This window comes from Frankliniella occidentalis, unplaced genomic scaffold (assembly GCF_000697945.3).
Source record: "Frankliniella occidentalis isolate FOCC.00 unplaced genomic scaffold, Focc_3.1 Scaffold12, whole genome shotgun sequence".
Taxonomy (NCBI): Eukaryota; Metazoa; Arthropoda; class Insecta; order Thysanoptera; family Thripidae; genus Frankliniella; species Frankliniella occidentalis.
In genome coordinates this window covers 1706310-1732621 of record NW_026267142.1, presented here as the reverse complement: position 1 = coordinate 1732621, position 26312 = coordinate 1706310, and the positions used below count along the sequence as shown (strand labels likewise).

Genomic DNA, 26312 nt, shown 5'->3' with positions numbered 1-26312 from the left:
GGTCGAACAGCCCAACGTCACGTACGGAACTGGCCCTGTTCCGCCCCGCCCCCACTTCCTCCCTTCCCCCTTCTCTCCCGGCCCCACGGCCTTAATGAAAACACGACTAAAGGTTAAAGAAAATCTGCATTTTCCAAGATGAGCAGCGCGTACAAACTAGGGGAGAAAGTTATTGCAAGAGAGTGAGAGGGAGACAGACAGACAGGGAGAGCGTGGGAGAGACAGAGAGAGAGAGCCTACACAGTGAGAGTGCGAGTGCAGAGTTTAGATTGAGACAGTGTGGAGCCTCAGCCTCTGTCCTGTGCGGGTGGCTGGTACCCGGGCCCCTGCGAGCCCGCGGGTAGGCTGTTCCGGCTGGCGCGCCTGTCCGCCGAGTGGCCTACCCGGCCGCCGTCAGGCGCCGAGGCGTGGTGGACGGGTACCCCGACCAGCGCTGACTGTCGCCCTTCTGTGTGTTGCAGCCCCGCGATGCCGTGGAGCAGCCCGGCCGGCTTGTAGAGGCCGCCACGCCCGCGCTCGCGAGCTGCCGCTCTCCGCCGGCATGGCCCCGCGCGAGGCCGAGGGGCCGGCCGCGGGCCTCGACGGCGCCGGCACCACCTGCCCGACGACGTGGTCGTGGCGGCAGAGGCTGCGGCCGCCGCCCGGGACGCGGTGGCGGCTGCCGCTGTTGCTGGCGCTGGCGCTGGCCGTGGCGCCGGCCGCCGCCTTCTGCCCCGCCGGCTGCGTCTGCAACACGCTGCGCATCTCGTGCGAGGACGCCGGGCTGGACGTGGTGCCGTTCCAGCTCAACCCCGAGGCCAGCACCATCACGCTCCGGGGCAACAACATTCTGTCGGTCGAGTACACCGTCAACTTCTACCAGCACCTGCAGCAGCTGGACGTGTCCCAGAACCGGCTGCAGTCGCTCGGCAGCAAGAACTTTGACGCGCTGGAGCGGCTCGTGAGCCTCAACGTGAGCGGCAACGAACTGGGCGCGCTGGGCAAGGACGCGTTCCGGGGGCTGCGCGCGCTGCGGGTGCTGGACCTCAGCGACAACCTGCTGGAGCAGCTGGACCGCCACGCCTTCGCCGAGATGCACGACTTGTGGGAGCTGCACCTGCGCCGCAACCGGCTGGCCGCCGTGGCGGACGGCGTGTTCGACGCGCTCGTCAACCTGCGCGTGCTGCAGCTGGCCGACAACCAGCTGCTGGCGGTGCCGTCGGGCGCGCTGGGCCGCCTCACCTCGCTGCGCGCGCTGCACCTCAGCGGCAACCTGCTCGAGGACCTGGGCGCGCAGGCCTTCGCGCCGCTCCGCGAGCTGGCCGCCCTCGCGCTCGCCAACAACGTGATCGCCGAGGTGCACCCCGCGGCCCTGGAGGGGCTGGTCGCCCTGGAGCGCCTGGACCTCGCAGACAACAACGTGACGGCCGTGCCCACCGTGCCGCTCGCCAGCCTGCGCCGCCTCAGCTACCTCGACCTCAGCGGCAACATGTTCGCGGCCGTGGGGCCTGGCGCCTTCCACGGACTGGCCGAGCTGCGGGTTCTCCGCCTCAATAGGCTCGTCAGGTGAGCATTCTGCCAAAAAAAACATGCAAAGTTACGACATTTTCATTCCCATTACCGATGTCCAGACAATGCCGTTAATGTACATCCTGAGATTCACTGCAAACTTGTTTTTCTCTATTTATTATCTTATTGTATTGTTGTTATATCATACTTAGAGAACTGATATTGAATTGATCTTTAGACTACAAGTTAATCCATCATGGAGCACGTGAAGGTTCTTCACTCTGACGTTGTTGCTCTGCGCAGGCTGACGCGGGTGGACGGGCGCGCCTTCCAGGACAACAAGCGGCTGGAGGCCGTGTGGCTGGAGGGCAACGTGCGGCTGCAGGCGCTGCCCGCGCGGCTGCTGCACGGCAGCCCGCTGCTGGCGCGGGTCTCGGTGCGCGGCTCGGCGCTGCAGTCGCTGGACGCGGCGCACTTCCCGCTGGACCGGCTGCAGCTGCTGGACGTGGCCGACGTGCCGCTCACGTGCAACTGCTCGCTGCTGTGGCTGTGGCTGCTGTGCCGCGAGCAGCGCCAGCACGCCCTCGCCGCCAACGACTGTGCGTAAAACACACCGCACATTGGTGTCACATTCAATTTGAAAATATCGTTTGTTTTGTCACCTCAAAAACGGGCAACACGAAATATGCGTTACATTTTGCAAAGGTGACGATTTTGTTTTCAAGACTTTTCTCCTATCCAAAGTACGGCTATGTGTTGCCGACACGGGGACAAAAACGTCACATTTTATGAGATTCCCCTTTTTTTGTTGCCGATCTTTGAGGTCATACTAAAGCAAAAAGTTTCCCAAAGCTGATTTTAGTTCCTTTTTGCTTTTGATTCATTTATTTTTTTTTTTTTTCGTAAGACACGTGTTTTATGAAGTACCAGCCCTCACGCCGCCCTCTTTCTCGCCCACAGCCACCACCACGGAGTCCCCGGCGCCCGCCTCCCCGCTGCCCTTCCTGGCCGAGTCGCCGGTGCAGGTGCTGCACCCCGTGATCGTGGACGTGGACCGGATCCGCTGTGCGGGCCCGGCCGACCTGCGCGGCTTCGCCGTCCTGGACGTGCCCGAGGCGGACGTGCGCTGCGAGGCCTCGTGGATGGCGGTGGTCATGGTGACGGTGGTGGTGCTGGCGCTGTTCGCCGCCACGTGCGCCGTGCTCTTCTTCCTCAGCTCGGGCCGCATGTGCGGCGGCGAGAAGGACGCGTCGGACGTGAGCACGGACTCGTTCGCCACGCAGCACTCGACGCTGCACCACAAGCACGGGCTGGCGGGGCTGGGCACGCTGCCGCGCGCGCCCCCCGTCATGGTGCTGCCCGCCGACACCAAGCTGCTCGAGCCCACCTACGCCACCATCGGGCTGCCGGGGCTGCCGCCGCCGCTGCCGCCCGCCGCCTACGACACGTACGGCAAGAAGCAGGACGTCGCCGTGAACGGCGCGAACGCGTACCAGCGCGCGCTCAACAACTGGGACTCGAGCTTCAACGGCAACGGCACGCACCACGCGCACCACACGCTGGGCCGGCACGACCAGCAGCGGCACAAGGCCCCCAAGGGCGCCGCGGGGCTGCCGGCTGGCGGCCAGTACGGCACGTACCACAACCACAACCACTACTCCATGGCCATCGACATGACCAAGAAGCCGCCGCACATCGTGTACGTGTAGCAGTGAGTGGGGCGGGGGGTGGCCGCGGGCGCAGCCGGCCGCGCTGCGGGCGGGGCCCCTTCCGCGACCTCCACGCCCACCGCGAGCCCCGCCTCCACGCCGGCCTCCACGCCGGCCACCACGCCGGCCTCCACGGCCACGTCCCCCACCCTGACCCCGAGCTCCCCGCTATGCCCCTCGACCCCCTCGGGCAGCCTCGTGCTCGTGGCATGAGACGAGCCAACAAAGCTAATAAAGACTGTCTCCGTGGCTGGCCCGGGGCCCGGGCCCGGGTGGGGTCGGACTGGGGTGCGCTGGCCGTTGCCTCGCTCGCCTTGTCCGACCCCGTCGCCAGTCAGCACGAGCTCTCGTGTCGGTTCAGGGGAGTGTGCGTCGGGAAACGGAAAAGTGAAATGCGGCGCAACACACAGATAAAATATATTTCTGTACGATAGTTAAAATGTTTACTAAAAACGTTTGTTACGGTGGCACAGAAAATTTAGGACTTTGTGCGGACTTTTGAGAGTGACTTAAATTTTCTTCCTTTACATCTTTCCAGCGGACATATTTTTGTACACTTTATGCCAACAGTAAGTAAGTGGTTAAAACCTTATTAATGTTATATTTCTATTTTATTCGGAATGTAATTCTATTCATTCATTTAACTTGTCCTGTCCTAAGTCATAAAGTGACCAGTCTCCCTGTCGTGTTTGCAAGTTCAGTATTCCTTCCTTTAAATGTTTCTTCTGGAATTCTGACTGTTTTGGAACTTCCATTACATTTTTACGAAAACTTTAAGATTAATCCGAGATTGATCCAATACAAAACCCATTTTCAATTCGGTCATCGCCTGCTCCATAAATCATGTACAGAGGTTGAAGTTTTATATGTATGCTGTAAATAAGAAAACCTCCAAGATTGAGTTTTACACGGCCTCTTGTAAAACACTAACATTCTGATGTCAAATGTATTTGAAATTTTTATATTTATGCAAGGGTAAAAGACTGACAAGTTTTCGTACGCCCATTTTTGTTAGTAGTATTTTAACTCAAAAGTAAATTATATGATGTTGTGTAAAGTTTAAGGATGTACTAATAATTATTGTAAATATTTTATGCTCACATGAGCTGTCAGTGAGACCAGTACAGTAATCTGCTAGTCATGTTTGAGAAAGTTATTGTCTAACTTATTGATGAATGGTTTGTTGATAAGTCAGTTACCTTTTTGGGCATTTTTCTTTGAAAATTGAACGCGATAATTGTGTTTTTCACTTTTGTCAGCTAGTATTCCCTAGTTTCCTGAATGACGTGGAAAGGAACCCAGGTTACATTGATCAAAAATATAGTGCTTTCCATTTATTGTTTGAAGATACCTTCCTTTAGTAGATCGCATGACTGTTCAAGTTTTACCTGGGGAAAAACTTTCATTAAATTCGACTAAAATATCAATTTTAAAAAATTCCCCGTTTCTCCTTTTGGGTCGTCAGTGTTGTTTTGTGAAGGACGCCAAAGGTCTCCCCGCACTGTAACTCCTTTCGCTTAGTTACTCAATCCAGGAACCATCTAAGCTAAGCGTGCAGTGTGTGGTGGAATACTAGTGCTGGCAGATTTAGAAACCGTTCGTACATAAAGTTCTTCCACGGACAGTAATAGTCAAAATCATTTGTCTTCTTGTACAAACATATAGGCATACATCTAGATCCCGTGCTTGCGAGAAAACAAAATTATTGTTAAGTCCATCATGTTAATAAAAAAATATTTCTCTCGACAAGCCAACTTCCATTTCTATTCTACACTCCTGCTGACACACGTCAAGAGCAAAGGGTGTACATTGTTACAGACTCGTTTAAACGACCTGTTTGCTCGATTCTACAGAAGGTCTTGAAACTATTAGGGTGGCCATAACATTTATGGTCTTGTGATTATGATCTTGTGCTTGCGAGCGTTGTTCCTTTCATTTATCTTCCTAGAGATTGGAGAAAGGAGTCGGGGGCAACTGAGGTCACGCGAGGCCCTCCTTCATGATCTGGTTCGCTTCTCCTTAATTCACGCCCCCTCTCTCCTCCACCCCCTCCAGCAGCACAATGTGGCTCTCGGACAACAGCTTTACCACTCCCGTCTCGTCGGCTGCTAAACCTCAGCGGTCACGAGCACGAATGGAGCATCATCCAACGCCTGCTGCAATCTCTTCTCTTCTCTCTCTCTCTCTCTCTCTCTCTCTCTCTCTCTCTGTGTCTCTGTCTCTGTCTCTCTCACCCTCCCCCCCTAACCGTCTCTCGTTTCCAAGACGGTGTACATATCCTAGACCTGCTGCTAGACCTCCTCGGTCCAAGTGGGTCACCAGTCCGCCTCCGTCCGTCCCGCCGCTGTGCCGCTGTGCTGCAAGGAGCGCAACGTCGCGTAGCGCTGCAGTTACTGGAATGATGCACTTCCTTCGGCCCCACCCCGTCGTACTCTGTTCTGCCCCACGCAGTTTGTGACACGGATGCGCCTGCAGCGGTTGTTCGTAAGGCTAGACAAGTTCTTTCGAACAATCGGTTTGCATTACGAACTATTTGTTTGTAAGCTTACGAACAATTAGTTACATCGCTTCGAAATCCTTCGTAAGCTACGTAGGTTTTGGTTTTCATTACGAACCTATGCAAGCAACTTACAGTGAATTGTAGCGCCGCTAGTGAGAGGGTGTCTGGCGGTCAATAAGTAATTTGATTTATTTTTACCGGACCAATTATTGCCCCAATGAAGATATTTCTCGTGCCCGAATAGTGGCTGAAGGGGTGGCCAGCCCCACCAGTCCACCGCAGCCCAGCCTCGACGCACAGTTTTAAATGAGGCGAGTTTAAAGCACGCATTAAAACTTTGGCGTCCACGTTTGCAATTAACGACGACAGGGGGAGGCTAGATACCACACAAGCGCTCGGGACGCTGGGGATGGATGCGGGGAGGGGAGGATCATCACGGCCAACGCAAGTTGTTGCCAGTCGACATTTAAGTTTTGTTTATTCAGAACCCCTCAGCGCTGCAGGCCAGCCGCTACACTGCAAACTGTCGACTTGAAGCCTGCAAGCAATGAGTAAGGTTCATAGTAAAAAAAAAACTCGCCTGATTTTTTTTTTCAGGAAAAGGGTAAAACTTTCAGAAAATGAAACCTTTAGAGTTCTAGGAAAACTCCTCAAATTTTCAGGAAGTCTTCGCCAAAAACGTGGAAGTTATCGTCATTTTTTTAAAAAATCTGATGAGTTTTCTTGAAAAAATTGTGGGAGGTCATCAAAGTGTTTTTTTTTTCCTTTTCCCTCAAAATATCAGACATTGTTTTTACCGTACTAAGTCGACTGAAGCGAACATCATGGAGTCGAATACATGCTCGTAGCGACAATCTAAAGCGCCACACCTTTTGAGGGATGACAGAATCCTTCGAACAGCTGACATTTCAAATGTGATATATTCGAGCACCCAACTCAAACAGTTGGGAAGAGCACTCTTTCTCGTTTATAATTTATCTTTGAAATGAAATGAGGTTAAAACAAGACAAAAATGACAGCAGGAAGTGCGTGTCTTGTCGACTGTTGAGTTTGCAGTACTATGGTGTGTAGTACAATTGTACGGCCGGGGCAGGGGCGGTGGTGTACTATGAGGGGGGGGGGGGCTCGAGGCGCCTTGACTGTGATCCGTCAGCCGGCTTAGCCCCGAGCAGAAAGTGAGTTTGCTGTAGGAAGCGGCACCGTCGGCGACGCCCACGCTTGTCTCTCGGTCCCGGCCTGCCTGCTGCCCGCCGTGGCGTCGGGCCACAAGAGCGTCGGGCCGGCGCGCCGCGCCCCCCTCTCTGTCACTCCGCTGCCGGGGGGAGGGGGGCGGGAGGCGGCGGCTCGGGCCACAGCGTAGTGCGCGTTGAGGCTTCGCTGGGAGCACAGTCCTGCTATTGATCGCGCCGAGACTCCCGCCGGAGCGCTCCGCCTCGCCGCCGCGACGACACAGCACGGCGACGACGCGAAACGTCACATCTGACATCAGAAAAGCGCGCCTTTTGCGGGGGATTGCTTGGCGACCCGCCGTTTACTCGGCCAGGCCCGCCTCCTGCTCGTGCTGCTCGGAGCCGACGGCGTGCCACCCCCGCGCCGGCGGACCACCCTGCCGGTGAGCAAGTCCACCTAACCTCCCCGGGCCTGGCGGCGCGCTGCGGCGGGCGGCGCGGAGGGGCTCTTCGCCTTGATGAGCGCTAACGTACTGCGGCCCCCCAAGGCCGCTGTCCCGCCGGCCATAGGCCGGACACAGCCGCGAGCCGCCCGCCCGGCCCCCGGGCACAAACGGCACACACGGCCCGGCAAAACGGCTAGAGCGAGTCTTTGACGGCATTCTTCTCTCGTGTAGGCAAGCAGTGCAAGTTGGTTGATCAATTTCAAAGAACCCTGCTGTCTCGAAAAGTTACATTTTGTTTGTTTGTTTGTTTGTTTGTTTGTTTGTTTGTTTGTTTGTTTGTTTGTCTGTTTGTTTGCTAAAATTGCAGGGTTATTTTGTGTTCTTTAGTTGTTACGAAGGTACAGTCAAAAGGGCGTTTTAGGCTCTAAAACCTAAGTGAAAAACAAGAATCTCACTGATTATGTGTGTCTGTCGAGTCGTCGTGATCGTGGTGATTTAGGCTGGGTATGTAACTTTCGGCATCCCGAATAGAGTATTCCGCTGCAAACCAACCGGAACTTAAAGAGGAAAGGCATGACTGCTCGATCTGGTTTCCTCTGCGCGTTCATTGGCTGACCGCCACAACGACGCCGCCGTTGACCAATCAGTGTTCAAGAGGAAACAGAACGGACTGTCCTTTAGGTTCCAATTGTGTTGTTAGCGGAATACCCTTGGACATCAGTGAAAATTTCGCGAGCAACAATTTAACCGTATCCACCCATCTGTCAACTCGCATCGGGTCTCAGCGCAGCGTAAGTGTATTTCGTAAGATTATCGCGAAGCCTGTTACGCGAGACGTGGTCTGACATGCGGCCAACATGATTCTAATCACTAATACACATATTTGTATTTGTGAGGAGTCGCGTATCCTAGTTTATAGTAATTCGGAAGTGGGCTGTCACTTGATGGTATAGAGTAGGAAAGAGGGCCCACCGGTGGCTGCTCGTTAGCAGAGCGTGGACCTATCAAAAATTGCGGTCTTCCGGCCTGCATGGTTAGTCAGTCTCTATCATAGCATAAGTCTATCCGCTCCCAGCGCTAATGTACTGCAGTAGTGCCATTTAAGTTAGAATAGCTGCAACAGCTAAGCGATAGCAAGCATATTATTCTGTTGTTCGACCGTTCTGTGTGACGTACGAATTAATTCTATGCAAGCATGCGTCGTAAACATCACACATGTGTGCAGTTAGCCATTTGGCTAGCCATTTGGTCAAGCCACTACCGCCACTAACCCCCATAACCAAGTAAAGTGGGGGGAAACTTGCCCAGTTAAGAACGTTTATATTTTACAGGCCATTCTTCTGTCGTGTGTTAGCTAAACGACACTGGGGTGTTCAGTAAAGAGTTTTATTGCAGTGCTTCGAATTTCGCACCGCGGGCCGGGGAACTTCCCGTCGCTACTGGGTCAGCTCCGAGTGAGTCAGCTCGTGTCGCGGCTGTGGCCGTTACGTCCGTCCTAATGTCCTAGTTCTATGCTACAATGTACCTTTCGCTATAAAAAAATAAACTAACGATGTTAAGTTTAAAGCTCCACATATATACCAAACCTTACCATACATTTTCCTTACACTGTTTACCGCCTGACCGTTTGCTATTGAAAACGTTAGCATATCCAGATAAACGATAAATCAAAGGTATCACAAAACGTAATATATGGCAGAAATTTGGGTTAACTTATTATCACAAACCTTGAATTCAGTGTAAAGCTGTTATAAAAGAAAAATACGCAGAAGAAACGGAAGTCACGATTGGCAGTTGAACAACACATTTCTATATTTCGTGTCATCATATTGAAATGCTTGAATCGTCGGTATATTATGGCGTATTTTGTATTACTATTACATGAATGACTCAACTGTCGATATATATGCGCATTGAATGCTCGTTAAAGATTAGACACGTTATGCAGCTTGCCTGTGTGAACAATATTTAACACTCTACCTGACGTCTGCTAAGTGGCCGCCCATCTTTGCCTTGTTTATAACGCCACGCCAGGTGAGACTGACTCCTTCTACCCTGCCGCTCTCTCAGCCCCACCCCCTGCTTTTGACGTGACTTTAGTCACGGGGCCCAAAATATACACTGAAATCGATGACTCGGCGTAGCGCGTAGCGTTGCCCGGCGCGTCCGGCAGGCTGTAGCCGGCTGATGTGAAGTGTCCGGGGCGGGGCGGAGGAGACGAGCACTGACACTGACAGGGCTGGTAGGTGCGGTAGAAGCGCCCCCTCCCCAATCGTCTCTAGTGAGCCGCCTGAAAGGTAGGCAATTTGTGCCACAAAACCCCTGTATGTTGGCGACCCACAGAGCATCCACCCCCCGCCCCCGCCCCTGTCAGCCGGTCCTTACACCGCGCCCGGACTAGAGTCCCGGACCGGCGCCTCGCCCAGGTCGCGTTGGCGGCTGGGAGCGCCGGGCCCGCCGCGGGGCGCAGGGCGCGCAGGCTGGGCGTGCCTCAAGGCCAGGGCCGGGCCAACCGTCGGGCCCCGCGGTGCAAGGTACGGCCCGGACCCCGACTGGCAGGAGGAGAGTGCGCAGGCTGGGACTCACTGGAACTAATGCGACACAAGTGCACCGGCTCGGCTCCCCTCGAGCGAGCTCACAAAGTGTGTGTCGGCTCACTGGAACACAGAGTCCAGGCCTGGGCAGTGACTGGGGCTGGTCGGCACCCACATCGACCTGCTGGCTGCCCTGGCGGTGCTGGGGCACGGCTCGGCCAGGGCTCCGTGAGGGCTAAAGGTCACGAGTGCTGCACGCTAGCCTCCTCCACGCCACCGAGCAGCGGCCCAGCCTCCAGCCCTGCTGCTGACGCAGCGCACTCCCACCAAAGTTACTGTGTATCGACATTTTGACAACTTTTCGTTTAACAATATTTGAGCTGGCAGGGCCCGACGGGGCTAGTAACTCTTTTTTAACGGGGCAGCCATCAATTTACAGTTGTTGAAGTTGTAGAATTACACCAAGCCCATATTAGCATATCAAACTTGTTCCGACTTTTTTGAAAATAAGGCAACTTAACGTGAACCCAGGCAGTTGCACACTACCCTGAAGCAAAAGTCGGGCTGCAGCCTGCCTTACAGCTGTGGTTGTAAAAAGACAGTGTATTCTTTTACAGTGCACAGTCGTGATCGTGACCGACCACGGGCGTCCTCACCGCGCCGGGGAAGTCCCGGGGCAGAGCAAGAGTTCCTAAACGTGTGCGCAGTAGTAGACCTAGGAGGTGGTCTCTCGAACGAGCAACACTAGGTTATTATTTGGATTCCAAATTTTTTTATGGGTTTTACAACTGTCTAGGTTTGGGGATAGGCCGCGAGCTGGCCGGTCGGGCCCGATACCTGCGGAGGTTAAGTCAGGTGCGGCGCTGGCCGGTGCCAGTCTGGCTGAACAAGGACCTTCCGCGGAGTTCGGAGCTAACCGACAAGGCAGGCAAGCAAACACAATGGCGAGACCCATTGCCCCCTCCCCCTTTTCCCCGTGTTTCCATTAGGAACTGGGTAGCCGTGAGGGGCCTACCGGGCCTACCTGCACAGTAGGGTGGAGCGAAAATCCGAGGTCTCAAAAGCGTGTATAGAATGTTGCACTTTAAGATGTCCAAAGACAAGCTGCAACGTCCAGTAGATCCATCAGTAGCCCTAGCCCTAGTCTTGGAAAGGGCCCAGAGACGTCCGAGGACCAAAACGACTCTTTTTGTCCTTCTGGATCTGCACATACGGGTCACCCTGGAAACGGTATTCTACTATTACGTGCGCCTTATTGAAAAGGCTACATTTTTCGACGGTAATTTACATAATCTATACAGAGGATTCATTTTTGATACACATTACAATCTAAAGCTGGGGTGAGTATGAATTTGCAAAACACAAACAAATTTGACTTAAAACCAGTATTAACATTCTTTACATTTCTGTGGAGTTTCCGAGTTTTGGTCCTCCGTCGGCTGAGCGGCCGCCCAGGCCCAGGCCAACCTCCGCTGCGTGACGAGCTCGGAGTGGAATTGTGTGAAAGCAGTGGATGTTCATGTGTGTGTGAGAGAGAGACGCGATGCACGGTCACTCGCACCGTCTCTCTCTCTCTCTCTCTCTCTCTCTCTCTCTCTCTCTCTCTCACCGCTGAATGGCCGCGGTGAGGCGCGGCTCGGTGCCCCCCCCCCTCCCTCTCCTCGCGACTCGCGTCAAGGTCACAACACTCCTGGGCGTGAGAAATAGAGGAAGGGAGGGCGGGGGGTACTCCTGTACACTGAGTACCACAGTCATCACTTTCCGAGTGTGTTACGAATCGCCCTCTCGGCGATACATTGGCGGAGACTCTGTGTGCGTGTATGTGTCACAGCTGAGCCTAGCAGAGAGCTGGCCTGGTGGGATCATGCTGACGGCGAGCTGACGGCGAGCTGACGGTGACGGACACATCGCCGCGCGCCTGCCCTGGACTGGGCTGACAGTCATGGGCGCGTCTGTTTCCCTCCGCTAACGTCAGTCCCTGTGTCGCAGGTCGCTGCCGAGTACGACTATGCTGCCGCCGCGGCGCCCGGGCAACACCAAGGCGACCAATCGGGGCAGCTGACCGAGCCGCCACCCCACCAGCCCCACCACTCCATCTAGTCACATCGCAGCCATGGCGCCTGGACCCAGCAGAGGTGAGCACAGTGTAGTAGTGAGCCACAGTAGTTTGGTTTGGAGGTGAATTCAGCAAGTTTTGAAGACACATCGTATCATCTGTGCGTAAAGTATACATCACCGCACGTGCGCGCTCGTGGTCTGTTACGCCCTCTGTATTTCAAAGTCACACTCACTCCACCGCTTGTAGCCTATGCTTGCGAGAGGGCTGCCTACTCGCCAGGCGCTTGCGATGCCACGCCAGTCGTCGGAGCCTGCAGGCCAGGAAGGGCATCAGCCAGAAAGAATGTCCGTCATTATTATCCGGTGCGAACCTTCCGAGTTCGGCCCATGCGAGCTCTCGTAGCGCCTGATAGGTAGGCAATGTCTTGCGTGCAGTGCATGCGTGCACCGCGGGGTGGCCTACCCTGCGTCTCGCAGGCGCCCAGCTCCCCGCAGTTAAGTGAGAAACAACTCGTCCGTGCGCGCATTTGTGCGGCGGTCGGCAGCAAAATCAAAATAATCTTACGCATCTCCTCCACCCCTTTTCTATTGCAAGCTATCGGTAAAAAATTGGGAGAGCCCCCCCCCCCCCCCACCAAGAAAGAGTCATACAAACCGGAAAAAAATAAGAACGCTTAGAAAAGACAACAATGCGTCTTTCAAAATCATCGCTGTTTGTTACGGACTGGAGCAGGTAGTAGGGCAGTGTCGTGGTTGTGTTATTTGCATCTTGTCGCCAAAGCGCTGCTCGCGCCGCGCTGTCCGCCGTCCTGACGCCGTCCTGACGCCGTCCTCTGCCCATGCCCCCCAGGCCCGCGCGGCTCGCTCTGGCTGTGGGCGGCGCTTGCGCTCGCGCTCTCGGGCTGCCTCGCCTCGCTGCCCGAGCTGGAGTGCCCCGAGGAGTGCGAGTGCCACTACTTCCGCATCAACTGGGTGACGGACTGCTCCGAGGGCAACCTCACCGACATCCCCAACGACAACATGAGCCTGAGCGTCTACATCCTCAACATGAACGGCAACAACGTGACGACCTGGCCCACCTTCCCGGCGGACATGAAGCTGCGCCGGCTGCAGGCGGCCGACAACCACGTGCAGCGCGTCACCAAGGACATGTTCCAGGGCCTGGGCTACCTCATCGACGTGGACCTGTCCGGCAACAGCATCACCGCCGTGGACCCCGAGTCCTTCAAGTAAGTACAGCAGGCTGGGGCTGAGCCTGCTGAGCGTGTGTCTGTGGAGCGCGCGCTGACCGAGCTGCCTGTGCAGGGACAGCCCGGGTCTGCTCACGGTGGAGCTGCAGAACAACCCCATCGGGCTGGAGCCCGTGGACGGACCCTTCCTGCACTCGCAGACGCTGCTCTATCTGGACCTGAGCGACTGCAACTTCACGCGCCTGTCGACGCAGTTCTTCTCCGGGATCAGCGCGCTGAACCGCCTCGACCTGTCGGGCAACCCGCTGGCCGAGCTGCGGCCGGCCGTCCTGGACCCGCTGGCCAGTCTGGAGCACCTCAAGCTCAACCGCTGCAACCTGACGTCGCTGTCGGAGCGCGCCTTCAGCAAGCAGGAGCACCTCAAGACCCTGGAGCTGGCCGGCAACCGCCTGACGGACGTGGACTGGGTGGCCGTGCTGCAGCCGCTCGTGCGCCTCGAGCACCTCGACCTGCGCGCGTCCAGGGTCACGTACCTGCCCGAGGACGTGTTCGCCAACAACATCTGGATCCGCAGCCTGATCCTGGCCGAGAACGAGCTGCGCGACCTGGACGTGGCCACGACCCTGGGCCACAACCTGCGCCACCTGGACCACCTGGACCTGTCCAACTGCCACCTGCGCGGCCCGCTGTCCGAGGACGCGTTCGCCAACGCGACGCGCCTGCGCTCGCTGCTGCTGTCCGGGAACAGGCTGTCCGCCTCGGACCTGGCCGTGGCGCTGGCGCCGCTGTCCAAGCTGCAGCGGCTGTCCCTCCGCAACTGCTCGCTGCACCGTCTGCCGGACAACACCTTCCACCGCTTCAGCGAGCTGCAGGTGCGGACTGTGATAGAAAGTCTTAAAACGTCTTTGAAATAAGCGGGAGTTTAAGAGGTTTCAAAAAGTTCCGAAAACTACGAGGCTTTTACAATTCTTTCTAAAAATGTGTAGTGTTTTGTTCATTTTGCTGTCCCTGCCGCAGGAGCTGGACCTGTCCAACAACCCGCTGCAGGACGCGTTCACGTCGCTGCTGTCGCCGCTCGAGACGCTGGAGCGCCTGGACATGGGCTACTCCAACCTGGGCTACATCTCGCGCACCACCTTCTCCAAGATGACCGCCCTCAAGACGCTCGTGCTGTCGGGCAACCCGCTCAACACGCTCGAGTCGGGCCTGTTCCAGAACCTGACGCACCTGGAGACGCTCGAGCTCAACAACTGCGGCCTTGTTCGCGCCATCAACCCCGTAGTGTTCGACAACGCCACCTACAGTGACCTGCGCGAGCTACGGCTGGCCGGCAACCCGCTCAAGGTATCTTAAGACCTCTCACGACACGGGAGAACAAGCTCACTCGCCTCCTTGGTTTGTAAGCTCCGCCCGCCGTGGGAGACTGATAACTGGTCCGATTGCAGGTGACCGCCGACTCGGGTCCGCTGCTGCCCAGCCAGCTGTGCAAGGTGCGCGTGCTGGACCTCAGCAACTGCAACCTGACGGTGCTGCCGGCGGACGCCTTCAACACGACGCAGAACATCACCCGCCTGCTGCTGGGCGGCAACCGCATCTCGTCGCCCGTAGCGAGCGACCGCGGCCTGCCCTTCCTTGAGCACCTGCCCAACGTGGAGCTGCTCGACCTCACGTACAACAACCTCAGCCGGCTGTCCCCGGCCGTGTTCAGGTGGGTACAGTACGTCACCGACGTGCTGGTCTAGTTGCGGCCCGTCACTTGACTGTGTCTGTGTGCAGGAAGAACCACCAGCTCACGACGCTCAAGCTGGTGGGCAACCCCTGGCAGTGCGACTGCTCCATCGCGGAGCTGTGGGAGTGGGCGCTGAACTGGCGCGGCGACCTGGGGCTGCTGGCGGGCTCCACCATCACCCCCGAGGACACGGTGGCGGGCGCCGCCAAGCGCAGGCGCACCCTGGCCTGCTCCTTCCACCCCAAGACCAGCCCGCTGTCCGAGTTCTCCCGCTCGTGGAAGCGCGGCCGCGAGTTCACGCACACGGTCAACCGCACGTGGGCCAAGTAAGTCCCAGCCTGCCTGTCTCTGTCTGACTTGTGTCTGCCGCCCGCTGCGTGTCCCTGTCTCACCGCCCCCTGCTCCAGGTACGTCCGCGAGTCGGGCTGCGAGCCCAGCAAGACGCTGGTGTCGGCTCGCTTCGCCCGGGACGTCGCCGCCGTGGACTTGGACGACGTCGAGGCGGATGCCGTGCCTCTCCTCGAGGACGTGGAGGTGGGGGCCGACAACGAGCAGCCGTCGGCGGGAAGGAGGCGGGGAGCGCGGGCCGCCCCCCAGGAGCCGGTCGTGGCCCGACCCTCAGCGGCGCGCGCCCCCGGGGCCTCCGTGGGCACGGTGGCCGCCGTCGGCGTGGTGGCCCTCGTCGCCCTGATCGTCGCGGCGGGCGCCATCGCGTCCGTGGCGTCCAGGGCCGCGGCCAGGCAGAAGCAGGACGCTGCGGGAGGACTGGGGCTCCACGGCGCGGGGGCGGCGGTCGCGGCCGACGCACACGGCCTGGAGGTGGGCAGTCTGGAGAAGATGAAGCACCTGTGACGAGGGAAGGAAGAGAAGCGATGCGGCACATGGTTGCGATCGAACAGCCGTACGGTGCGTATCTCCTGCAGGCAATATACTGCGTTCTCCTACAAACGACCATGTGAATCTTTTGTTTAATGAGTCGAGCGGGGTTTTGGTCTTATCTCTACTAAAACATGTTCTACAGATGTTCCTTCGACACCCCCATCCCCCCACCCCCTTTTCTAAAACATGATGTAGGTTTAAACTTTTGCTTTAAATGCCAATGCTATTATTACAAAAATGACTCTTGGAGGCGTCTTTGCAAACCCCACCTATAGTACCTTAGCTATTTTTGTTAATGTGGTAGGTAATTTATTTTGGTGTGTTGTTGGTTGGATGTCAACCATGATAAACACTTTCATGCTATCTTTGACTCCAGTCCAAAACTTTACTTTGAAAAATGTGTGGTGTGAGCATGGCCACCAATTATTTTCTTGCATGCTGTCTTCAGTTTGTAAATTTATTATTCTTTTATTGTTGATAAAATTATTAGTTTTGAGAACTGTTTTGCACTGGACCAAATGGACTCCTGTTTTAGGTAGCTTTGTCTTTTCTTTTCATCCAATGCACTGTATTGAACCGCACGTTCGCATCGGCGTGACCTCACGAGCGGTCACTGGGGTCACTGGTGAAATGACGGTCCGGTGACCTCTTCCAAGGCGATTGAGAGGCTGCGACCTCCGAGGAGGTCACACCAGAGAAATAGTTCCTGGATCAATCCCAAGCAAAATTCAAATTTTCACATGGCAGCTACAGCTACATCGTACACCCCCGCCTCTGTGACCTCCCTTGACCTCCGCCTCGGAGTTCATCGAACTGGAGGACATACGACCACTTTGTTTGCCGGTGCGAACGTCTTAGTGAAATATGGTGCCATTATTACTATAAGCATCGAGTAATTGACCTTTGTAATAATTGCTGTCCTGAGCCAAATGTGATGATCTTTGATATGTGTGTACTAGATATTATGTAGTATTGTGAAGTAGATGTTATTTCTAGATAAATGTGATCAAAAAAATTAAATAGGGCTGTGTGCAAAATCTTAGATTTAATCTATAAGTTATATTCTCATCATTATTATTATTATAAAAATGTTTTCATCACCTGATCATTTATTATTTTACTATGTATAAGGCTTGTTCTTCCCTCACCCAGGAGGGCGATCGGAGAGCTCCCTGAAAACAACCGGAAACGCCTTCTAAAGCGACTGAAACGGGGTGAGGGGGGTGGTGGGAGGCCGGAAGTGGAGCGTTCTCAGGGAGCTCTCCGATCGCCCTCCAGAGGAACATCATAGCCAACTGTTAAAATCTAATAAAAATATTGAAAACTTAACACTCAAGATAGTAACTCTCCATTCGAGACGTACTCCTCGCCTTATGTTTTTTCTGCTATTTTAAAACAGTAGTATCGAAATTGATATTGTGTTCCGTTTATTGTTCGTGTCACCTCAATCTATAACGAAACGTTTCGTGCGTTTTCGCGCCTTACCGTTCGTGGTTCGTTCGTCCGGAAAACTCGAATAAATGGCGGGACGCTCCCACACGAACAATGCGCATGTGCAACGCTGCGTTTGTTCTTTACTGCCCAATGCCTAGAGCAAAGAGCACGTCTCGTGCACTCATTCACTCTTCCTTGTTGAGCAGTTAAAAGGTTGAAGGCAATTCCTCGACGATCGACAATATACGTGACAGCAAAAGATGGTAAAGTTGTGAGACCAGCCAAGACCGTTGCGACCGTTGCCGCGCCGCTTGGGCCGCTTGCCGCAAACAGAACGCACCCGACATGCACATTCCCCGTGCATACGAACGTTCCCGCGGAAACAAAACAACGGTAAACACATCCTGCTACCGACACAAACCATGGTCTGAATCAGACCGAGACCGATTGCTCTGGTTATTATCAATACTTTCTACTTTCATGAATTACGTTCGCAATTGGTGTTTTTCTATCTTAACGTGACATCTTTGTATGCGGGGCCCAGATGCAATTACGTTTTGGAAGCTGTCATAGCTGCGGGCATCTTCACGATCTTAACCTTGTGACATCCATATGATTTTCTTTTCGTTTTGTGTATTTTTAAGAGGAGCTTATATTTGATTCTTTCAACCCTATTTATATTACCGAAACTTAAATTTTTCTTTGAATATCATTTTATGGATACCTACCGGGGCACATCTGAACAATGAGTTTTCTGGACTTCACAATTTGAGCACCTTTATTTTTCTTGTTCTTGATACTATTGAATGTGTATCTCAAGCATAGTAAATTAAAAATTATAATGCATAGTCTGTACTTTTTGTCAGGTGGAAGTCAGTGTCAACTTACAATGTCGACATTGAGAACAGAAACTTCAAATACCGATGGTGGACTTCGACGTTCACACCGTCTTAATTCTGGACAACCGGTAATTATTTAAAATAGAATACTGTAATGGACTTTCCCTTTTGGTGATGCATGTGCAACCAAATAGCTTTCATTTTTTCTCTGTTCTTTTGACAATTTTATGTATGATGGCTTATTGTACTTATGCATCAGTTTTTATAATGTAAACCTTTTTTTACAACATATTTGTCTGATATATATTATTTGTTTTAGTTAATTTGATTCCTTATCTTGAGTTTTTTTATATTAATGGTTTAGAAAATGCTACACTTCTGTCTAATTGAAAGTGTTTGCTTTCTTCTATGAGTTATATGTACCTAGTGGCTTGTGTAGTCAGAGGTCTTAGCTTGGCATCATCTGATAAGACGTTATCTCAGACTACTCTGCTGGGCTTCTTGTCCTTCATCTAAACTCTTTACATATCTTTATTGTGTTTGTGGTTTTAGATTATTTTTTTTTTTGTTTTATTTTGTTCCTCTCAGGCTAAACAGCCTACCAAAGTATCTGCAGCGTTATTGGCAGCCAAGAGGAAAGCAAAGCAACGTAATATGAACAAGAAACAAAATGATATTATTAGAGACATCTATCAGAATGTAAGTGTACTGCTTTTTGAGGGGGTACATTTTTGTGCTTGTCATGTTTGGCTGAGAAACTGTTATCTCTCTGTTTGGATTTGTGGGGGCTGATGAGATTGTGTGAAGGAATGGGAGTCAGCCATTTTCACACCAGTGTCTGTAGCTAGCTTCTCTGTATACCATACTTCTGCTTTGGCTCCAGTCTTATATTTTTCACGCACATACTTTCAACAACAACAAAAAAAAAGGCTTTGGAACTCTTCATATTGTAGTATTTGTTCACTATCTTTCTGTCATGTTCTTTATTTTGCCTGTTTGTTCATAGAATGAATAATTTTTCTTGTTCTTTATTTAGACTCCTGTTTACACTGTAGGGCAATTGTTAAGAGTTGTGCATTTGAGCATATGTCATGTTGTTCTTTAATTATATGGATCTATACAATTATATTGGCACACCTATTGACTAAAAGTTATCAGCTGTTTTTTCACTTATACTGTTGTGTTTCAGGCAATGGATTCAAAATCCATGTTCCATAAACCTACTGGTTTAGTTTATGATAGACGCATGGCTGAACATCGCTGTATGTGGGATTCAACCTATCCAGAGTGTCCTGAACGCTTAACACGAGTACTTGAGAGGTAAGTCGTAATGCTGCTGTTAGTATTAAGTAGTTATTGAGAATATCCTCTCCTTTCCCTATTGGTTTATTCTTTCATCTGTGACAGGTGTGAGGAATTGGGCCTTGTTCAGTGCTGCAAGGAAATTTTACCTCGTGAGGCAACAGAAAAAGAACTGCTTTCAAAACACACACCTGAACAAATCGCAATTCTTAAAGCTACTGAAAATGTTTCGGATGAACAGTACTTAGAAAACCTCTCCTCAAAATATGATGCTATATATATTCATCCGGTAAGGTTTTTAACATATTCATTCGAGTTTTGAACTCATCCAAAAATCCCTTCTATTACCTAAAGCCTCACTAGCAACAAAATGATTTTTTTGTTTGTTTTATTTTCAGAGCACTTATCGTCTATCTCTGCTTGCTGCTGGAAGTACGATAGAATTGGTTGAAAACATTTGTAAAGGTGCAGTTCAAAATGGAATGGCTATTGTTAGGTAATTGTCTGTAGACACCTTTCTATCTAGGATTTTGTATTTTCTTCCACATTACATTTATTACATTTATTCTTATGTTTGGTTTATTTATAAAGGCCTCCAGGTCATCATGCAATGAAAAGTGAATATTGTGGTTATTGTTTTTTTAACAATGTGGCCATAGCAGCTAACCATGCTCTGGAGAATTTGGGTCTTTCTCGTATTTTGATTATTGATTGGGATGTTCATCATGGTCAAGCCACTCAGCAAATGTTTTATGATGACCCAAGGTAAATCCTGTTGCTTAATTTTTGTGTTTTTACTATATTACGTTTTAACCACAAGAAAGCTGATGATATTGTGTTCTACAGGGTTGTTTACTTCTCGATCCATCGTTATGAGCATGGAACATTTTGGCCAAACCTTCGAGAAAGTGACTTTGACTATGTTGGAAAAAATATGGGTGCTGGATTTAACTTCAACGTCCCACTAAATGCCACTGGCATGGCTGATGCCGATTATCTTGCTATTTTCCAGCAAGTGCTACTTCCAATGGCTTGCGAGGTAAGTTATCCTCTGTGTTGTCACTTTCAATTAAACATGAATCTATAATCAATCCTTCATTATTATAACTGCTCTATCAAAATTCAGTTGGCAATTAAGTGGATCTACTAGTATTTGGTTTTATTTGGTTATGTTGTATGTGGCCAAAGTTACACATTCATGGCAATGACTAGTCAAGATTAACATACATATTACATATATTCAGTCAAACAATTTTTGGGGAAATGTTTTCTTCACTTGACCAGATAATGTTCAGATTCACCACTAGTTACGTTCATCTATTGTTGTGTGTGTGAGAATCAAATCTCTACTTTATAGCGGTACCACCAAGAAAAATCAGCCCTGCTTCTGAATTTTTTTTGTGTATTGGTTCCTTTGTATGTTGTCATTGTCACTATCAATATAAATCTAATCTAAAAAAATTAATACTTCAATCTTCTATTGGTATAAAACAGTATACATAGCAATGTCTAATACATTTGATAAAAGTTCAAGGAAAAAAGAACAGGATAATAAGAGCAATTGTTGTTCATTCACTGAAAAATTATTTCCTACTGCAAAATTTCCTCTTTACTACCCTAGCCTTTTAATTTACTTTAAAACAGTTTCTATAGTTGCAACTTATATAATGTCATGTGGCAGTTTATTACAGATCTGAATCCAATTATACAATGGGGATTTAGGACTGCGCTTTTTCACATGTAGTTTTCTCTTATTGTATTTAAAAAAACCTCTTTCTGTTAGTTTCAGCCAGAACTCATAATAGTGTCTGCAGGATATGATGCTGCCATTGGATGTCCAGAGGTATTACTCAAAGAGAGATGTCCACTGCCTTATTTGACTTAAAACCATTATTGATTAATTATTCCAAAATTTATCATATTACTGTACCTTCAATTTTAGAAAACCTTCAAAAAACACTGTTTTTAATGTACTAATAATGGTTTTAGTTCATATTTGGTAAGTGGGCATAGTCTTTCTACCAATTCCTTACATTTCTCCTTTTTTCTCTGTGCGTAGTACGGTCCCGAGCTGATAGTTGTGTCATGTGGGTTTGATTCAGCCCTGGGTGATGAAAAGGTACTAATAATGCTCATTTCAAAACTTCTGTGGGAACCATTAAGTTAAAGTTACCTTTTAAGTTAATTTTCTATTAGAAGTATTAAGACGTCAATTTTGTTTCCCCCTTAATGTGCTGTGATGTTTCAAGCAATTTTGTATTTTGTTAAATAAGGTATCAATTTTATTTTATTTTTTTAAAGGGTGAAATGGAGTTGACACCAGCATGCTATGCCCATCTTATAAACAGCCTTTCAGCCCTTGCCAATGGAAAACTGGCTGTGGTGTTGGAGGTGAGCAAAGAATGAGATAATGGTTATCTCAAAAGAGAGAACAATAGTTCTTCTTATAAGAATACTTTGTATACTACTGCCTACATTCAAAAGCATTACAATTTGTTTTGTTTTTTCTTTCTTTTTTTAGGGTGGCTACTGCCTCCGTTCTCTTGCTGAGGGTGCAGCTCTAACATTGCGAGCATTACTGGGGCACCCTACACCTTCTCTACCCCCAATGGCACCTCCATCTGACGTGTAATATATTTTGGGATAGCCTGTAAATTGTAGATCTGATGAAAATTATTTCATGCGATTCATCCTTCTTTTGCAGAATTAGGAACACTATACTTGATGTCATTTACTCACATCGGCCTTTTTGGAACTGCTTCCAATTACAAGACACATGGTCATTATCTGAACAAGAGAACAAGGATCCACTTGTGTCCCTCCCTGCTAGACACATACCAAGAGCAATCTTCCTTGGACCAACCGGTCCTCCTCCTTCCTCTTTTGAAACCAGGAACTGTTATCCAGTTCAAAGTTCTGTTTTCCTCATGTCTGTTGCATCAAAACTGAATAGCCTTATTTCAAGTACGTCCAAGCCTAATTTCTGAATGACCATTCGTTTTTTACTTATGTCAAATCATTGGTGTTTTTTTTTTAATTTTCAGGTACAAAGTTGATCAACCCAGTCAATAAATTATCGATAGTATATGATGCCCGTATGCTGAAGCATTTTAACAGAGGTGAAACATCTCATCCAGAACGACCCGAAAGAGTTTCAAGTATTTATTCTATGCTCGAGGACTTTGAAGTCTTGCAAAGGTGTAATCTTGTACCTTCACGAGTGGCCACTGAAGAGGAACTATTATTGGTGCATACTCAGGACCATGTGTCTGCTATGCAGTCTTTGGCAACAAAATCTGAAGATGAACTTGATAAGCAACAAAAAAAAATGCGTTCTGTGTATCTTCATAACAGCTCCTATGAGTCAGCATCAGTGGCAGCCGGATGTGTCTTTCAGGTTAGAGTCTCGCTCATTCTTTTGTTGACTGCTTCTCTCATTTATTGCACATTTATGGCACAGTTGTCATCAGTAAAATAAATTATGTATTGAGCCACTGTTGGTCAGAAGAAAAAATGAGGAGGAATATTTCTCATCCCATTAGATAGTTTAACAGATTAGTAACATCTAAATGCCCAAAACTACAGTTTAAAGATATCTAACTTTTGAGGTTTGCAAAAAGGTGTTTCCTTCTCTTGCACAGTTTGTGATGTTATTATGCATCAACCCAACCCTTGTAACAAAAAAAGTATTAAATCTGCATTTTGGCCGCTAAAAGCCCCCTTATCTGTGCTAATCCCTCCGCTGACCTGTCTCAGGTTGTCGATGCAGTGTTGAGTGGAGAGAGTGCGTCTGGAGTGGCTGTGGTCCGCCCACCTGGCCATCATGCTGAATCTGACAATGCGTGTGGCTTCTGTGTGTTCAACAATGTTTCCCTTGCTGCTAAATATGCTTTAGAGAAACATGGCCTGTCGAGGTAAGAGGTAACTTGTTTGTTAAGTTTAAGTTGCTGCTGGCTTTCTGACAAGCAACCTTGAGTTTTTGTTATGCTTATTGTTTGCCTCAGTGTTTTAACTTTTTGCTATCCCTCTTGTTTGTAGAATTCTTCTTGTAGATTGGGATGTGCACCATGGAAATGGAACCCAGCACATTTTTGAATCAGACCCTCGAGTTCTGTACATTTCACTTCATCGCTATGATAATGGAAGTTTTTTCCCTGGATCTTTGGATGCTGGTCATGATAAAGTTGGGCTTGGTAAAGGTGAAGGTTTCAATGTGAATATACCTTGGAACAAGAAAGGGATGAATGATGGCGACTACATCACTGCCTTTCATCAAATTGTTCTTCCAATTGCATATCAGTTCAATCCAGAACTGGTCCTTGTATCTGCTGGTTTTGATGCGGCTGTGGGAGATCCACTTGGTGGTATGTGATTCAAAGTACTTTTATTCACTTTCGACAGTCAACCGCATTTTCTAATTTTTCTCTTTTCCCCAGGGTGCAAGGTATCTCCCGAGTGTTACGGCCACATGACCCACTGGCTCCATGGGTTAGCTGGTGGACGCACAATCCTCTGTTTAGAAGGTGGCTACAATCTGAATTCCATTTCATATGCAATGACAATGTGCTGTAAAGCTCTTCTAGGGGATCCTCTGCCTATGTTGGAGAAAGGCTCAGTAGCTAGTCTTAATGGTATCCAAACAATACGCACCGTTTGTTCAGTTCAAGAAAAATACTGGCCTTGTCTTCGATTTCAAGTGAGAATTTGAATTTATGATAATTGAATTGTTGATTTTTCTCTCTGACTTTCTTTATCAAACATTATCCTCTGCTCCTTTCCAGGTGGCTCTTCCAGTAGAAGATGATATTTTGTCATCGCAGGAGAGTACTGAGGATCTCTCTAGGATGCTGGCTAAAGTTGAGTTGACTGAGAGAGAAATTTCCATGAACCACCCTAAGGATGGAGAAGCGTCCAGAGCTATTAAACTGGTAGTAGACTCTGGAGATGTTGCTAGTTACGCTCGAACGTGTGCGCCAGACAGATCCCAGGGTAATTCTTCATCAGGAGCAGGTCCAAGTTCTGGAGGAAGTGGAGAGGGGTCTTCTCTGGGATCTGCCAGGGGTGGTGATGGGAGCCGCCCAACTCTGGTTGATTACTTGTCTGAGAACATGCAGGTGAAGATCTCCTTGCTGTAGTCAGGAAAGTGACCACTCTGTCATCCTGGATACATTAATTATATTTAGTTTCTTACCCAGATGCTAGTGGAAGAGAGAATGTTTGCCGTGGTTCCACTGTCAGACTGTCCTCACTTACCTAGTGTGGAACCTGTGCCGGAGCAAGGTATTGATACCAATGCAGCATGTGAAGAGTGTAGCAGCACACAGGAAAATTGGGCATGTCTCGTGTGCTACAAGGTATACTTTTAATTTCTGTTACCTTTTACTAGCTATTATGTTACAATTGTTTTAATTTAATCTTATGTAATTATTTTTATGTGAAGGTACTTTGTGGACGTTATGTCAATGAGCATATGTCTCAACATGGCCATGGTGTAGGTCATCCTTTGACTTTGAGCTTCTCAGACCTATCAGTTTGGTGCTATGAATGTGAGGCTTACATTGACAATCAAGTATGTACAGCTTATCAATAAACTCCTTCCTTTCTATGACCTGAAATTTATGTTGCTTATGAAGGTATTAATTTTTGAATCTACAGGTTTTGTATGCCGCTAAAAATGCTGCTCATCAAAGCAAATTTGGTGAAGAGCTTCCTTGGAGTTATGGAGAAAGATAAATAAGACAACACAGCTTGAGTGTGGTGCTGTGGGATTTTGCTGGAGAGCTCAAATAATTTTATCATGTCTTAAGGCATGGCGACTGGCAGGTTTAATCATCTAATTAATATTCCTTTAGACACATTAGCTACAAATCCCTGTTTTACCTAATTGCACTTTATATGCCTTACATTGTTGGTCATACAGTAGACTACTTTTTCTGTATGTTTAATGTTTGTATTAACAGTTGCTGAACTTACATCATCATTGGCAAACCTACAATCAACACCAGAATATTTAACTCAGAGTCATTAATTTAATCATTAGGGTAGGTAGGTAGTTGAGAGGAGTTTGGGTAGTAATAACCAATTAATGTAACATAAAGGAAATATGTTAATTGACACGTAAATCAATTAATATAATCACTTCCAAAATTTATGTTTTATACACCTGTATGTTTTTGAAAGATAAACATACCAACTTTGTCGTGCTTTAATCTAATCTTGTTTCTGTTTTCTTGTTTCCTATTTTAAAGGTTGACTTGACTTTTAGCTTTAGATAACAATATTTTTCTTTCCTTGTGATTCAAATACTCACAATTTTTGTTGACACTATTCTTAAAATTCACTTTTTCATTTTTACTCACCTTTTCTAATTCAGTGATGGCAATGTAATCAAAACCAAGACAATGTCTTTTCATATGCTTCTAGCATTACAACTTGTACTTCAACTTGTTGGGAACATTACACCAAGATACAGATAAATTGATCCTTCTATAGTCTTAATTAAAAGCAATTTTTATTTCTTTGTGTTCTGCTTTTAAAATCACTTTTGTGTTGATGTTGTATTTGAAAGACTTCCATAGACTTGATAAGACATTGTATGTGAAACATATAATGACACTGTGATACTGAAAATCATCCAAAGCCTCTTATAAGATTGAAGCTAAATATTTCTATTTTTGTAGGACCATGTCTTCATTGTTGAAATTTAATTAATAAACAAGACAAAATAACTTTCTCATTGTACTTCTTTATTATCTCCCGTTTAGGAAACTGGGAACGACGAGGGAGAGACGAAAACTTACGACTTGGTCTTTTTCTCATCCGTCCATTGCCTCTACCCCGTTCTACACGGGCTTCCGTAGGAAGTAAGTACTACCGACCGAAACGTTCCTATTTGTGGCCTCAAAGTCGTGTCAGTTTCCGCCACAACCTCAGTTCAATCCAGACCGATCAAAGACTTTCCGGCCGTGACTGACCACGGATGTTCTCGAAAGGCGCCGAAATGCAAAAGGGGAGTACTACCCTCCTCCCCCCCCC

At 49.3% G+C, this 26312-nt stretch overlaps 3 protein-coding genes across 14 annotated transcripts in view; all 3 read left to right on the top strand.

Moving 5' to 3' along the window:
- LOC113212620 (insulin-like growth factor-binding protein complex acid labile subunit) overlaps nucleotides 1–4946 on the top strand; it is a 227990-nt gene extending 223044 nt beyond the window's left edge. For all 4 annotated transcript variants that reach the window (XM_052263569.1, XM_052263567.1, XM_052263568.1 and 1 more), the window contains 3 exons: nucleotides 462–1545; nucleotides 1792–2087; nucleotides 2449–4946. In XM_052263569.1, the coding sequence (XP_052119529.1) occupies nucleotides 542–1545; nucleotides 1792–2087; nucleotides 2449–3197 (2049 nt within the window). In that variant the 5' untranslated portion in view covers nucleotides 462–541 and the 3' untranslated portion in view covers nucleotides 3198–4946. The remainder of the gene's footprint in view (nucleotides 1–461; nucleotides 1546–1791; nucleotides 2088–2448) is intronic.
- On the top strand, nucleotides 3496–17031 carry LOC113212596 (insulin-like growth factor-binding protein complex acid labile subunit). Of its 3 annotated transcripts, none has more exons than XM_026431367.2 (8): nucleotides 3496–3766; nucleotides 11836–11981; nucleotides 12755–13133; nucleotides 13210–13966; nucleotides 14112–14438; nucleotides 14540–14802; nucleotides 14871–15149; nucleotides 15231–17031. In XM_026431367.2, the coding sequence occupies exons 2-8, from the start codon at nucleotides 11960–11962 to the stop codon at nucleotides 15673–15675; spliced, it is 2472 nt and encodes an 823-aa protein (XP_026287152.1). In that variant the 5' UTR covers nucleotides 3496–3766; nucleotides 11836–11959; the 3' UTR covers nucleotides 15676–17031. The 3 variants fall into 3 exon arrangements, with proteins under 3 accessions (XP_026287152.1, XP_026287151.1, XP_052119526.1); XM_026431366.2 differs by lacking the exon at nucleotides 3496–3766 and adding an exon at nucleotides 7030–7309; XM_052263566.1 differs by lacking the exon at nucleotides 3496–3766 and adding an exon at nucleotides 11718–11741.
- A 429-nt stretch (nucleotides 17032–17460) lies between these two features.
- LOC113212609 (histone deacetylase 6) lies at nucleotides 17461–26009 on the top strand. Of its 7 annotated transcripts, none has more exons than XM_026431397.2 (20): nucleotides 17461–17591; nucleotides 18003–18103; nucleotides 18564–18674; nucleotides 19165–19295; nucleotides 19383–19566; nucleotides 19676–19773; nucleotides 19869–20042; nucleotides 20124–20316; nucleotides 21337–21396; nucleotides 21579–21668; nucleotides 21799–21905; nucleotides 21982–22241; nucleotides 22322–22674; nucleotides 23034–23191; nucleotides 23316–23641; nucleotides 23714–23973; nucleotides 24059–24391; nucleotides 24473–24631; nucleotides 24718–24846; nucleotides 24933–26009. In XM_026431397.2, exons 2-20 carry the CDS (start codon nucleotides 18026–18028, stop codon nucleotides 25008–25010), a joined length of 3282 nt encoding a protein of 1093 aa, XP_026287182.1. In that variant the 5' UTR covers nucleotides 17461–17591; nucleotides 18003–18025; the 3' UTR covers nucleotides 25011–26009. The 7 variants fall into 7 exon arrangements, with proteins under 7 accessions (XP_026287182.1, XP_026287181.1, XP_052119524.1 ...); XM_026431396.2 differs by lacking the exon at nucleotides 21337–21396 and adding an exon at nucleotides 21061–21120 and having other exon boundaries at nucleotides 17462–17591; XM_052263564.1 differs by lacking the exons at nucleotides 18564–18674; nucleotides 21337–21396 and adding an exon at nucleotides 21061–21120 and having other exon boundaries at nucleotides 17462–17591.
- The last annotated feature ends 303 nt before the right edge of the window (nucleotides 26010–26312 follow it).